We start from the raw sequence: 15052 nt of genomic DNA, 5'->3' as shown, positions 1-15052 counted from the left end.
TGAGAAACAAGCCCGTAATCTTTCAGTTTAGCAAGGCGGGATTCTCCTCTGACATGCACTTGGCCTCACACCAATATACCTTCGGCTACATCAGCAGTTACTCCTGATTCTTGCCATTGAGAATGAGAGGACAACCTGGACCTCTTACTGCAGAATTCCCCCTTTTTATAGGAATTAGCGATGAGCCTGCATTGTGAAGTTCAGATCCAGACCATGATTCCATTTGCAATCCAGCTGGGAACTACCCTAGAGTTCACAGCCGTTTGAATTTGATGACTCCACAGTTTCAGCCTATTTGCAAAATTCAGTTCTGCATCCAAAAGTGAATTCCCCTACTGTTCAGCAGGCTCAGATCCACTTGAAGAACAGGAGTGCTTGTGGCACCTTAGAAATTAACAAATTTATTTGAGCATAAGCTTTTGTGGGCTACAGCCCACTTCTTTGGATGCATCCGAAAAAGTGGGCTATAGCCCACGAAAGCTTATGCTCAAATAAATTTGTTAATCTCTAAGGTGCCACAAGTACTCCTGTTCTTTTTGCAGATATGGACTAACACGGCTGTTACTCTGAAACCTGTTTCACTTGAGTTCCTCTTGCACAGAAATCTAAAAGAGTCATTTCCTCTTCTGTTCCCCACAATAACCCTTGAGGCATTGACCTCGCAGCAGCAACAAGGGAAGAGAAAGCTCTGAGTGCTCTTCGGTTCTTAAACACCTCCCCACAAAGTTGCAAAGCTCATTCCCGCACAGAAAAAGTAGCATGTAACGTTAGCACTTCAGGGGTATTGCACAGTACAAATGGATATATCTATGTGATAGAATCCTCTACACAGGATTCTTTCTTCCATGTATAATTATATATCCTGTTTTTCTTGCATTCACACCAGTTGAGACTCAGGGAACACGAGATCAATTCCCATCTCTGTCACAGGCTTCTTGTGTGATCTTGGGGTCTCTTTGAGTCTCCGTTCCCCATTTCTAAAGTGGAGACAGTTATCCTCCTTTTCTCCCACTCTTTGCCTGGTGTATTGTGAGCTCTTCAGGACAGGAATCATTTCTTACTATACACAGCACAGCGCAAAACAGAGTCCTGGGCTTGTTTGGAGTCTCCAGGCGCTATCACCCTACAGATTAGAGTAAGTTTTCTTCTGCTCAGTTAAACACACAGCTCTAGGCTTGATCACTTCCCTGTCAGCTACTTTCAGTGTTTCCTGTATGCACCCATTACAAACAGAAGTAAAACCACAGCTCTTCCTGCTGTCATCTTCCACATCATTTTTCAGGCTACTGCCTTAAAATACTCTGAGAAGCTGTTTGAGCCAGATAGAATGTACACAATTATTTATCTTGGTGGGGGATATGATCATGCTTCCTGTGCCTGTCAGAGGGTCTGTTATCTCATGGTCAACTCTGCAGAGAAATCTGTGAAGTCTGGCTGAGCTCATGGCCTGTCTCATCTGCTTCTTCTTGACAACACTTCAGCACTCGCTGACGCCTTGTGAAGCTAGTGGTTTAAGCAGGATGTGCCTCCAGTGCTGCCTCCGGCACCAGGAGTATCCCAGAACATTGGCGCTTCTGAGGAACACTGCCGCGTCCTGCTATGGGTAGGAATGGTAGTGAATTTTTTGACAAAATGTTTTTTCCATCTGATTCATCAAAACCAAAACATTTTGTGGGAACGGGTCAATTTGAACAAAACTTTCTCCAATGAGGGATGGAATTTTCTGGTCAAAACCAGAGAGTGCCCCCACAAATTGCTAATTGTCTGGCAGCCTATGGGTCTGACATGGCATAGAGATAACCTGGATTCAGTTTTCTGCACTGCCTGATTTGGGGCAGAGACTTGAATCCAGGTGTACAACACCTCCGGTGAGTGCTTGAGCGAGAGAGTCAGTCTCTGTCTTGCTTTCTCAAGATCTCCTGTTGGAGCTGTTCCACAGTATGCAGTGGGCCAGAGAGAGATTCTCTAGCTCAGTGGTTAAGGTGCTCACTGGGTCTGTGAAAGAGCAGGGTGCAAGTTTCTCCCACTGAATGCTGGACTTGACTTTGGCCTCCCACGTTCCAAGTGACTGCCCCACCCACAAAGCCATTCTGGGGAGGATCTCTTGCTCTCTCTGTTTCCCTGCCGTTTTTGGAAAGGTCTCCATTTTGTCCTGGTGCAGAATGGGGAAGTCTTCGAAATCTCAAGTAGTTTTTCCAGATGAGCAGAGCAGCTGCAGGGAGGGCCAGTAACAAAGGAGCTGGGAGGGTAACAGCAAGATGGCTACAGAGAAACAGGAGGTAATTTATTAACCAGAATCCATAATATACAGGCTTAGTATGCCATGTACGCTCATGGCATATAACGCAATGTACATGCGTGGCCCACAATGTCCACATACGACATGCATCAGGGTTTGTACACGTATGGGCCACAGGCTGAATCCTACTTATGGAGCTCATGCCGCGTATTCAAATTCTGCCGAATCTAAATGTCTATTTTAAGAAAGCCCAGCCCCCTCACCCATTTACTCACCCTGACGAACACGAAGAAAACCTTCCAAGGGTAAGCAATGCGGCACTTCCTTCCTGAATCTGCAGACAGCCTGAAACCATGGCTCTGCGAGCTGCCAACCCGACTGGTCCCCCATTGGGTGTTATCTCTGAAAGCTAATGATGGCACTTTAAATGTCACCCAAGCTATGTCCTGCCTGACCTTTTGGCAACGGGGTGGGGAAAGGGCACAACAGTGAAATCTGCATGGGCCGGGTGTTGTTGCAGAGAAGGAAATGCAGAGGGAAGAAAGAAGGAGAGATACAGTGACAGGACTGGGGGAGAGAAACAAAGGAAGGAAGAGAAACAAAAGGCAGGAAGAGCAGTGGGCTGAAAGGGGAGCCTATTTTCCCACCCAGTGATGTTGAAAGTTACAATAAAGCACCAAACAAGTAAGAATTAAGCGTGCTTTATTTATGCTTTATTGGCTGGAGCTCTGCCGTAGTCCTCATTTTATGATACTGCCAGCCCACAAGTAAAAATACTCCCTTCCCAGAGGGAGTTTGATATCCCAGACCCTTGCTGTACATAATGCACAGGCACAGCCCAGGACATCCAGCATAAGAGCACAGCACATCTGTAGTGAGATGTAGCTCTGGACTGACTTGCGGGACATTAACTCTCTGCTACACCAGGAGTAGGAAGGGGTTGGCACCACGGCTACATTTATTCCCATGTAGTTTCCTCTTGCAGTTTGCGATGGCTGCTTTCAGGCTGAGCATCCCTTGGGATGGGGAGGACCCCAGTCCAGCTCCCTGCACTGAGTGATTTGAAGCCAGAACTCAGACCTGCCACTCCCACATCCCAGCTGAGTGCCTCACCCATCAGGCTATTCTAGGAGTTGTCTCACCTATGTTTTTTCATGCCAGAATCCCAAAGGCTTGATTTTTGCTCCACGTCGGAACAAAAACAAATTCCAAAGCCTCCAATTTTTAACCAAACATACTTCTTGTTCTCTGGCCAGCCCTATGGGCAGCAGCCATCGCTCAGAGGATACTGTCAAAAGTTCTCCGCCTCCAGCCACTCCCATAGTGATTAGGGTTACTACCTGGTCAGTATTTGACCAGCCTGGCTGGGGTTTTTTTGGTATAGATTTGCCAGTCGCTGGAAAAATGATTTAATCTGATGGGAATATTTTTATGCAGGTCTAAAGATTTGCATTGTTATCACAGTGTTGTTATCTAATGTTAAAAGTGTCCGTGTCCGGTGTTCCCACTAACGCAGTTTAAGCGATAACAGATCAAAACTGTTGAAAATACAGCAGCTGTCTGCCCAGCACCACGCACCCATGTGTGAGTCACAGGACAATGTGGAGAAGTGCGATGTTGTCAATCTTAGATAGATGTGTTATCTCTCTAGATACTGTAAGTGGCTGTTGAAGGGGTGGGGGTTGAAGAGTTGCCTGGGGATGGGGGGGGGTGGAGATGTGTTGGGATTTTTGCATTTCAAAGGTGGTAACTCTAAGTCGAGCTGAGCTCTTTGGAAAATCCACCCACTTCTCTTTAGGCCTACATGAGCCCCAAGCTCTTTTGAACATCAACAACCTTTGATGTTTGAAATAAATTCCTCACCGCAGAGCCTACAAAGGGGCTGAGCTAAAAACAGAGTGTTATGGTGAAAGCCCAGGACTGGAGCTGACTGAGTTCTTTCCCTCCCTCTCCCACAAATTCTATCTGCGATCACAAATTCACTTGGTGCCTCGGTTTCCCCTCAGTCTCTCACAAAGCAGTTTCAAACCATTCATGTTTGCATGGCACTTGGAGACTCTGAGGCGGGTTGTGCAGTAGGCATTCCAAGCAGTAGTGATCTCTGGAAACTGGTTGATAAGAAATTGGCAGGCAGCCTGCTTAACCATCTCCTCTGTTTTTGCCCTTGTAGGTCATGAGCGTACTGCTCTTGATTGAGTACTCGATGGAGGTGGCTACTGGGAAAGGCTACTGCAAAGTCCTGGACAAGGATTACTACATTATTGGTAGGTTCAATAGCTGGAAGAGAAGCCAGAGAAGAAGCTGAGGGGGCTGCATTTGAGAGGGTGCATTCAATCTGAAGTTGTTTCTTCTCCAAATCTTCTTCAAACCAGTTGTCAGATGGTGGAGCTTAGAACTGAGGATCATGAGCTGAAAACTTCAGACCCAGATCCGACCTAAAACAGATACATAAATTAGGGAGTAAATAGTAATCAAGCCTGACCTTAAAAACCTCCGAGGAAGGAGATTCCACCACCTCCCTAGGTAACCCATTCCAGTGCTTCACCACCCTCCCAGTGAAATAGTGTTTCCTAATATCCAACCTAGACCTCCTCCACTGCCACTTGAGAACATTACTCCTTGTTCTGTTCTTGTAGTAATCCCGTGCTTTTTTTTGTATATTGGGAGAAAACTTTCCAACCACAAATCTCAAAGCCCCTGGCTAATATTAATTGATTAAATCTCATAACAGCCCTAAGGTGCTTGACATTTTTCTGAATTTCAAGTTTTCAATGATGTTTTTTTCTGTAAAAATGCAATTTTTGACCAAAACAAGACCAATTTTTACTGATTTTTTATGAGTTTTTTATTAGTTACAGAGCTGATTGAAATTTTTCAATTATCAAAATGTTTTTTTTTCAAAATTTGTAATGTTAACATTTCGGGGGGGGAATGAAATTTGAAAAACTAATAGAAAACTCCTACAATTTTGTTTTTATTTTTTTTCAACCAGCGCTACCTGTCATGTCTATAAGCATTGTTGTACACATAAATGTATATTCTGCTTAACAAAATTGTTTGAACCACTATCAAATGGAATATAAAATGTTCCCACAAATAGTGATGTATAAAAAGGATGGTTTGTTTCCAAAAAATTTTTTGTTTTAATTCATTTAGTAACAATACATTTCACATTTTACAAACCCTGAATTAAATGGCCAGTTTTAGCAGGGGAGACTGAGATGTCAAATTTTCATGAAGTTTCCATACAGAAATAAATTGTTATCCAAGCTAGACATTGAGTTTCACAAACCTTGAGATTTCTGCTTAAAAACAGAATGATTTTGTGTGAAAACTGCTATTTTTTAACCAAATGAAATAAAAAAGGCCACATTTGGCATATATTCCCTCCTTCACTCCCCTCCCAAAGTTGCAGTAATTTGCAATGAAATCTCAAACACTTGCATTTCAAGGTGCATCACAAATATTTTACAGAGCTCTACTCATGAGATTTCTGGTATTTCTTTTTCTGGTCAGGCTGGAAATACTACAAAGAACAATCTTTATAGTTCCAGAAACTATAAGTGAAAACAATGTGTCTAAACACTGCACAATGCTCAGCTTGAACTCAAATACAGGAATGGAAGAAGATTTGGGAGATTCATTCCCTCCTCCCCCCAAAATAGTTCTGTCACTTGTCCTCAACTCCTGCTGTTCTGTGAGTACATTGCACCAGAGTGGAGTGTGTTAACAATACCCTAGGATGTTGTGAAACTCTACCATTTCCGGGAGTCAATTTCACACCTTTTCAACTTTTGCTTTCTCATGCAAATTAACTAAGGAGCTAACCCCCAAAAGTGCACACATCTGTATTTAAACTTTTAATTTCATTATGGTTCTCAAAAGCTCTGCAACAACAATTTGTACATTTCTAATGTGTGATATCATGCACTACAGAAATGTAAAACAAACAATAGTGAAAGAGAAGAGCTTTACCTGCACAGGGAAGATTTTCGAAGGTGTTAGGTGTCCAAATCTCATTGACTTTCAGTGGGAATTGCATCCTTATTTGGCCTCTGTGCCTCTTGGAAAGGCCAGATCTCTAACACACCTTAATTCTATTTATGGTGGTTAATTTCCTTTGTTTTAATTAATATATCAACATTTATCACTGTGGTAATAATGACTGTGAGTTGTCATCACAATCTTGATGGAATCATCCAGGGGAAGTAGCAGAGCTATACAGGAAACCAGTGTGCATGCAGCTTTTGTCATATGGACCAAAACCACCCGCACTGGAGGCAGAACACCCCTGAAGGACCGTTAGGTTGATTTCTCTTGCCAGTCCTGCCCTGCCTTTGAAGCAGCACTCTGCAGTGTATCAGCAGCCCAACAACCTAAATATCCATCCCCAGCAATCAGCAAACGTGACTATTAAAACCACAGTTTATGAGTCCTTCCTGCATTCCTCTGGCCAGTTTATTGGGCCATAAAATAGAAACAGGCCTCTTTGCATTCAAGAGGAACATTAGGAGTCATTCAAAGTCCCTTCTAGCTGCATTGAGCACACTAACTCTGATGTGGCCAGAAGTTAATCAAAATACACATTTGGCAAATAAAATCTGTTTTTTTATTAGTCCCCTTGCAATGGTTGCAAAGGCCCAGTGTAGGCTTCATCGGACCACCATGGCGTACACTGTTTATACCACGTTTGCAATGAGAGAGGACTTTTATTTCATAACATACTTCTCCATGCTCATGAAATTCCTGGGTATCTCTGGGAGACTCGAGCAAGCAGTGATGCATAGAAACAGAGAGAGTGAGACCCATACAGCATTTTTATTCATTCGCTGGCATGTGTGTTTGTATAAATCACGGACTGGGAAAATCTCATGAGATACACACCCAAATTTGTGGAAGCTTTCACCAGCAGCAGCGAAATCCCCAAGCGAAGTGGAGAGGCTGTGCGGGGGGGACTATCCTCTTCAGATAAGCACAGAGGTCTTCTATGGCAGCTTAGAGCATGGGTTTGGGGCTGGGATTGGGCAGCATGTCTAGTGGGAAGCATGTCTACTGCTTCTGTGACCTACACACCAGCCAAATTCCCCCATGTGAGTGGGAGGCAGAATCCAAAAGCCGAAACCCCTATAAAGGAAAAGGGGTGGGGGGGATTGTTGTTACTACTGCACACCGTGGGCTGTTGTAGCACCTGCAGTGGTGCTCCCTGCCTGGGGAGTGGAAGGCAGAATTCTGCAGATAGCAATTCAGGTCTGGAATTCAGGTCCGGCACTGTGGATCCAGATTTGATCCTTCATGTGAGGGTGTTTGGGAGCAAAAGAGACATGATTCCATCCATTCAAGCCCCCTGCAATACAAACCACAGGTGCAGGGTGCTGAGCAAGTCTAGGGAAGAACAGATAGAGCAATGCCCAAGAATGAGTCTCAGTTAATAGAATCACAGAAGTTGGACATGGAAAGATCGTATTAAGATTTTCCCTTATAGTCTATTCTCCAGTGCTTCATCCATCCCAGAAGTAAATGTCCCACATGATGGGAATTCTGCTACTTCCTTTGGGAGACAATTTGCCCAGCTTAACAGCCCTTGAAAAATATTATCTTCCACTGACAACATATCTTTGTATAATTCCCTGGTTAACTGTGTCATGTCCCTGGCTAGCAGCTGTTCCCTATAGAGGGTAAGAGCCTACTACTGGTTGCATCTAGCAGAAGTGCTTCTTTAGCTTATGGGATGCAGGCAACTGGATTTAGCAGTGAAGGTTCTGCATTCAATTCCACAAGAGGATAAGTCATTATGTTGAAGTAAAAGCTTTGACTTATGGGACCAAATCCTCCACTCCTTAACTCAGTTAAATTTTCCATTGTGCAGCGATTGACTAAGTAGATTTGGCCCATGGTTTGAAATGCTTCTGTGTTGCACTGGGATCTTAATATTATTATTATTTATTAGCGGACATCACCACCAGCTTCCTGTTGATCTTCATGCTGTTTATCATCAGCTTCTACCTTCTCTATGGAGTGGTGAAGGTATGTCATTTTAAAATAACTTTCAGTCTTGTTTTTGTAGGGAGGGGGGGGGAAGGTTATTTACAATTTCAAACCCATTGAACTGGTCACTCACAAACTTGCTCGAAGTCTAGATGTGCCTACTAGTGCTAGGGGGAAATTTTCCATCAAAATTATTTTTGAGGGAAAATTGGGTTTTCAATTAATGATTTTTTCACGCTGAGAGTCCGCTTTCCACTGACAATTAAGATTTTTTTGAAATATTTCAGCCAAAACCCAAACTATCGTGATTTGGAAATGCTGTCGTGGTGTGTAAAGGCAGTTGTTCGTCTATATGGGCTGGTCAGACTACATCTCCCATAATGCACCATAGTCAGCAACTCCCATGATGCAACTGTCCCTCCTCTCCAATAAGGGTAACCATGGGGAATCATGGGAGATATAGTCCGACCAGGGTGCTTAGCCTATAGAGGAGAACAGTAACTTGAGGCCCTCTAACTACAATTCCCATGAGGCAAAGTGACAGAATTGCCAAATTGAAATATTTCATTTTTCAACTAGCCATAAAGAAAATCTAAATTTTTCATGGCAAAAAAAAAAACAAAAAACAAAACCCATTTTTTGATCAGTTCTCATGCTTATAGGTAGATTTCTAACACACCTGTCACACTAATATCTAGAGTTAGGTGTGGAATTTCTTGCCGGGATGTATGTGTAAATTTTTCTAGCTATAAAGCACAATAACACCATAATAACCCCTCGTAATCAATCACACTTGAATAGAAATAATCAGTTGCCTGCTCTCTCTCTCTCCCTCTCTCTCTCTCACACACACAGAACAGGGAACGCCACTTGATTCCATTCCTGGCTTTGCAAATCATGGATTTTCTCCTCACCCTCTTCACGGTCTTCAGTTCCTACATTCAGGTCCCTGAAATGCTGTCTTTTGCATCCATTAGCCATGTGGTAAGTAAGAAGCATGATCCCACTTTTCAGGCTGCCGGGGCACAGATATATAGCACAATACGTGATGGAGACTCTGGACATAAGCATCCTACAAGGTTAGCTTCATTTATGGAGTAGTTTTGCCCTCCTTGGACGTCTCACAATGGGCCATACCTGAAGGCAGGATACTGAACTTGATGGACTAGACAAACGCCCCAGAGAAGCCGGAAGGCTAATCCAGTAGTTAGGATCGTCACCAGGGTCTTTGGAGACTTAGGTACAAGTCTCTGCTCTGCCACAGACTTCCTTTGTCACCTTGGGCAAGTCACTTAGTTTCTCTGTGCCTCAGCTCCCCACCTGTACCATGGGGCTGCTGGTACTTCCTTCCCTCACAGGATAACTACATGGTGAAGTGCTCCGACGATACTGTGATAGGGCTGTATAAATACCTAAGGCAGATAGGCCAGTGATCCATGCTGACATAGGACCCCAAGCAAGATACGTGGTGCGCTATGTGAACGAGGGGTGTATGTCTGGCCCCAGTGAACTCCATGAGTGTTTTGCCATTGATTTAAATGGGGCCAGAATTTCACCCCCAAAGTCCACTGCTAGTCTTACAACCCTCTGTAACTAGACTCTCTGCCCCACTGCGGGAATCATTCATTTAATATTCATCACATTTCCTATAACCTCACTTGCCTGATTCATCATACTTGATGTAATTTATTTACAGTGATAAAACCAAAGCGACAGCAGGTTGAGGGTTGGCCAGGGGAACATTTGTGTCTAAGATGATGGACCATCGAGAGGTCTGACGGTGGAACTAACCAACCAGTACTTTAAAGGGAAACCGTAGTGATGAATTCTCCTAAACAATAAGCATCAAACATGATATTTAGGCATCAAAATCAGCAGCAATTTTCAGAGCCTGGCGTTGAAAGCCAGCAGCTCCCATCAACAGGAGCCCAGAAACTCTGAAAACTGGGTTTTTGCATGAAACTCAGCCCGTTTATTGGGTGCCCTAACATTAGCCCCTCCCACCCACATCCCCAACTCCCCGAGTCCGAAACATTTTGGCCTGCGTATATACTACACTTTCTAGACTGTTTTTTGGAAAACTTTTATGGATGACAGATTCACCATTGCCTTTCCCCTCATGCCGTCAGGTGCCCTAGTGCAAAATGGGGGTAAAACTTCACCTTTTACATCCACTTTGCATGGGGGTTAACAATCATGCAGGGGACCCGCTCTCCACTGGCAGTCAGGATCTGTCTTACCGGCAGTCAGAGGTGTGACGGACACATGTGCAAACATACTGAGCTAGCTTTGATCTAGCTAGCTCCAATAAGAATATTGTGGAAGCTGCGCCAGCGTGGGCTCGCTGATCCAGGGTCCCAGGGATGGGGGATGAACATGCATGCAGGGCCATCCCTACCCATACACAAACTATGCAGCTGAGTAGGGCACCAGGAAATTTAGAGCACCACATTGTCCCAAATTTCCTGGTGCCCTACGCAGCTGCGTGCTGCATCCAGCTTCAGCAGTCAGCCCGATCCCCCGGATGGCTGAGCCGGCCCCTCGTGGGCTGCGCACAGTAGGGCCCAGGAAAGCTGCCTCTGCCCCTGCCCCACTCCTTCCCCTCTGCCCCTTCCCCCACAAACCCTGTCCCCTGAGCTATGTGTCCTGGGGGACTTCAGCAGGGGTCTGGGTTGGGCTCACCCTGCACTCACTGGGAGGTGGAAAGTGGAGCGACCTGGCCCTGGCCTGCTACACTACCCCGGTTCCCACCCTTCCCCCAAGCCTGGGAGCCGGGGGAACAGAGCGTGAGTGTGGGGGTGGGCCCAACCCCTGCTGCATTCCTGCACTGGCTACTGCTACCTCCCAAAGCCTGTGGGTGCAGCCCACCCCCATGGAGGCCAGGACCCACCCCCGGGGGCGCTGCGTAGGGCACCACACTCTCTAGGGACGGCCCTGCACGCATGCTGCCATGGCTTCACTGCTGTTACCCAAGCTATCTAGATGAAAGCCAGCATGGGATGTCTACACGTGCTGCAGTCACACCTCCGATTGCAGTGTAGACAAAACCTAATCTAGAGCACAGCAGCAGCATAAAGGCACCTTCAGGTGCAACTTAATCTTGAGTCCACTTGAAGGTCTATGTACACTGTCAGAGTGGCCTAAAGGGGCTATGGCATAAAAGAGAGTAAGGCCCAAGTGCAGGGCAAAGGAAAATCAGGCCCTTTGTAGCTAAGGAAACACCCACAAATCTGGCTCTTTCATTTAACCAGAAAATAAAGCCTTGCTCACGCTGACATTTTTGTCTCTGTAGAAAGCACACACGAAGGTTCCCTTCCTGGCCGTACAATTACTGGATTTCTGTCTGAGCATCTTAACTCTTTGTAGTTCCTACATGGAGGCCCCAGCCTACCTCAACTTCCACTCGGCGAACCAAGAGGTAGGTAATAAATGAACGACAGCCATGAGTCCGGACAACGAGTGTCCTGTTGTGCGTTAGCCTGTCAGGGAAACCAGCAAAATCGTCATCCCGTTTTTTCCTGTTATAAAAAATGTTTCTTTAATACTTGCTGTTAGAGCAGCACTCCCAGCTCTGCTTCACTCAGTGCCAAAGGTCATCTCTAGGCAGGGGTGAAAGTAACTTAAGGGACTTACCGGTATGCAGGACAGCAGGGTCCTGAACTGGGGGGGGCTCAACCGGAAGGGGCGGGGCCTCTGGTGGGGGGGGCTGGGGGCAGACTCCCCCAGTCAGTCCTTCTGTTCAGCCCGGTGGCGATTTAAAGGGCCTGGGGCTCCCAGCCACTGCCACTAGCGCTACCCTGGGCCTCCAGCAGCGATTTAAAGGGCCGTAGCCCAGGGCCCATTAAATAGCTGCCAGAGTCCTGGGGCTCCCAGCTGCAGCTACTACCGTTGGGCTCCGGCAGCAATTTAAAGGGCTCGGGGTAGTGGTGGCCTCGAGCCCTGGGCCCTTTTAAATTGCTGGGCCCTAGGGAAGCTGTCCCCTGCCGGTACGATTGGCTGTGTACTGTCTCTTACCAGTACAACGTACCGGGCCGTACCGGCTTACTTTCACCTCTGTCTGTAGGACTTTCTAATCAACATAACTGTGCCCTTCCCTGGCAGTTTGCTTGTGCAGTCATCATTTCTTAAAAGCTCAACTCGTTTTGCTGCGGCAAATGTTGTGGGTGCAAATTAGATTGGCAAAACTGGGAAGCTGGGAATCAGCCTCCCTGAGGACACACCTTGACTATGGCTGTCATGCAGCAAAGCACCTAAGATAGGGTTGTCAACTTTCTACTCACACAAAACCAAACACTCTTGCCCCGCCCCTTCTCTGAGCCTCCACCCCTGCCCCGCTCCTTCTCTGAGGCCATAGCCCCTGCTCACTCCACTCCCCCCTTCCTCTGTCTCTCGCTTTCCCCACCCTGACTCACTTGCTCATTGTCACTTGGCTGGCTCAGAGAGTTGGGGTGCGGGAGGGGGTGAAAGGCCTGATTGGAGGGGCAGGCTCCAGGATGGGACCAGAAATGAGGAGTTCAGGGTGCGGGAGGGGGTTCTGGGTTGGGAAAGGGGGTTGGGGTGCAGGAGGGGGTTGAGGGCTGAGGGTGGGGCAAAGGAGTTTGGAGTATGGAAGGGGGCTCCGGGATGAGGCAGGGGATTGGGGTTGGAGGTGGTAAGGGCTCTGGACTGGGAGTGTGAATTCCAGGGTGGGTCCAGAAATGAGGGGTTCAGGGTGCATGAAGGGACTCTGGACTGAAATAGGGGATTCAGGTATTTGGAGTGTTTGGGCTCCAGCTGGGGGTGCAGGATCTGGAGTGGGACCAGGGATGAGGGATTTGGGATATAGGATGGGGATCCAGGTGGGACCGAGGGGTTCGGAGGGCAGGAGGGGGATCAGGACTGCAGCAGGAGCCTGCAGCGCGGGGGGGATAAGGGATCCAGATGGGGATGTGGTCTCTGGGATGGGGCTGGAGATGATGGCTTTGGGGTGCAGAAGGGTGCTCCAGGCTGGGATCAAGGGGTTCAGAGGGTGGGAGGGGGATCAGGGCTGGGGCACAAGAGAGGGTTGGGATGCAGGCTCCGGGCCACGCTTACCTCAAGCAGCTCCCAGAAGCAGTGACATGTTCCCGGTCTGGCTCCTACAAGGAGATGTGGCTAGGTGGCTCTGCGCGCTTCCCCATCTGCAGGTGCTCCCCCCCCTCGGCTCCCATTGGCCATGGTTCCCAGCCAATGGGAGCTGCGGAGCCAGTTCTTGAGGTGGCGGCAGCATGCTGAGCCCCCTGGCTACACCTACACGTAGGAGCCAGAGCGGGGACAGACCACTGCTTCCGGGAGCCACAGGGAGTCACGGTAGGCAGGAAACCTGCCTTAGCCCCGCTGCACTGCCAACCAAACTTTTAATGGTCTGGTCAGTGGTACTGACCAGAGCCACCAGGGTCCCTTTTCAACTGGGTGTTTCAGTCAAAAACCAGACACCTGACGGCCCTAACCTAAGCATGGGCCAAGTCCAGGCCTGCTCAGCAAACCAATTAAACATGCTTAACTTTACCCACAAGCTTAAGTGCCATTAACTTCAATGGGTTGGGATCAGGCTTTTAGGTAACAAATCAATGAGTTAAAATTAAGTGGAAATTGGGCCAGTTCCAACAGAACTGTTTTTCTTGGAAAACTGAGGTCTTGGTGAAACTAGAACTTTCATGAAAAGTGTCTGCTTTGTGCAAAAATGTTTTTGTTCAAAAATAGAGCATCTGAAAACTGACATTTTGTCAAAAAAAGAAATACTTCAACCAAAAACGGAAATACTTCTGATGCACAAAGGGGACAGCATGGTGCATCATGGGAGATGTAGTCTGACCAGGGAGCCTGGCCTATTGAAGAGAATGGGAGCATGAGGCACCTGAACTATAGCTCCCAGGAGGCACTGCAGCAGGATTTCAGAATCATACTATTTGTTTTTGGCCAAAATATTTTATTTTTTTTGCCTTAATATGTTGGGGGTTGATCCCCTCCCCCACAAAAAAACCCTTGAATTTTTCCATTAAAAATGTAGATTTTGTTTGTTTCTTTCTTTCATTTTTGTTGATATTTTCTGTTTGGGGTGGGAGGGACATTCTGACCAGCTTGAGATCTGCCTTTGCTGATCAGAGCAAGGCATTTTGCCCATAGACCTGCCATTACACATATCCCTGTCAGAGTGGGTGCAATTAAAGGTGGGGGCTAGATCTAGCCAGGGTTAATGAAAGCCCCGATACAGGCCCCGAAGCATCGGTAGACACCTGGTTATCAACAGGAAATGAAAAACTGTCCCCTGTGGATTACTACTCTCTCACTTCAGCGGAACCAGAATGCTTGGTCCTTTAAGCCATGAAAGCTTTCCCTGGTAACGGGGAAAGCAAGGAATGTGTCTCCAAGGAATCAAACCAAGACTGATGTTGGCCCTTCATCTGGCCCTTGATGTTGGAATAAAAACATATGACTATCATGGGCACTTCCCTTTCCTTTCAGAGCTTCCTGCCCAGCCAGGAGAAGTTGCCTTCCGAGGAATATGCCAAAGTGATGATCACCTTCACCATCACATTCATCGCTGTCCTCCTGCTAAAGGTAACCCGCCATATCGCCTGGTGTCCCAGGAAGGTTAAGCAAAAGTTTGCTGCCCCTTGAGACATGAGGAATTTGCTCCTCCTCTCCGGTCCTGCTTAACAAGCTCAACAGGAGCTGTGCGTGTAAAGCAGAGCTTAGATACTGGAGACAAGTGTAGGAAAGAGGGCTGAGATTCAAATGATTCTGTTCCCTACCTCTGCAAACTGCAAACATGAAACAAAATCTCTCCAAGGCTCCCTCTCTCCCCAC

General features: G+C 46.8%; 1 protein-coding gene across 1 annotated transcript in view; it reads left to right on the top strand.

Moving 5' to 3' along the window:
* Positions 1-15052, top strand: part of LAPTM5 (lysosomal protein transmembrane 5) — a 33169-nt gene that overhangs the window by 7265 nt on the left and 10852 nt on the right. The window contains exons 2-6 of the mRNA XM_032802219.2: positions 4410-4503; positions 8187-8263; positions 9080-9208; positions 11517-11642; positions 14708-14803. Coding sequence (XP_032658110.1) covers positions 4410-4503; positions 8187-8263; positions 9080-9208; positions 11517-11642; positions 14708-14803 — 522 coding nt within the window. The remainder of the gene's footprint in view (positions 1-4409; positions 4504-8186; positions 8264-9079; positions 9209-11516; positions 11643-14707; positions 14804-15052) is intronic.

This window comes from Chelonoidis abingdonii, chromosome 25 (assembly GCF_003597395.2).
Source record: "Chelonoidis abingdonii isolate Lonesome George chromosome 25, CheloAbing_2.0, whole genome shotgun sequence".
NCBI classification, from domain to species: Eukaryota; Metazoa; Chordata; order Testudines; family Testudinidae; genus Chelonoidis; species Chelonoidis abingdonii.
The sequence above is the reverse complement of the archived record's forward strand: the minus strand, read 5'-3'. Positions and strand labels throughout refer to the sequence as shown.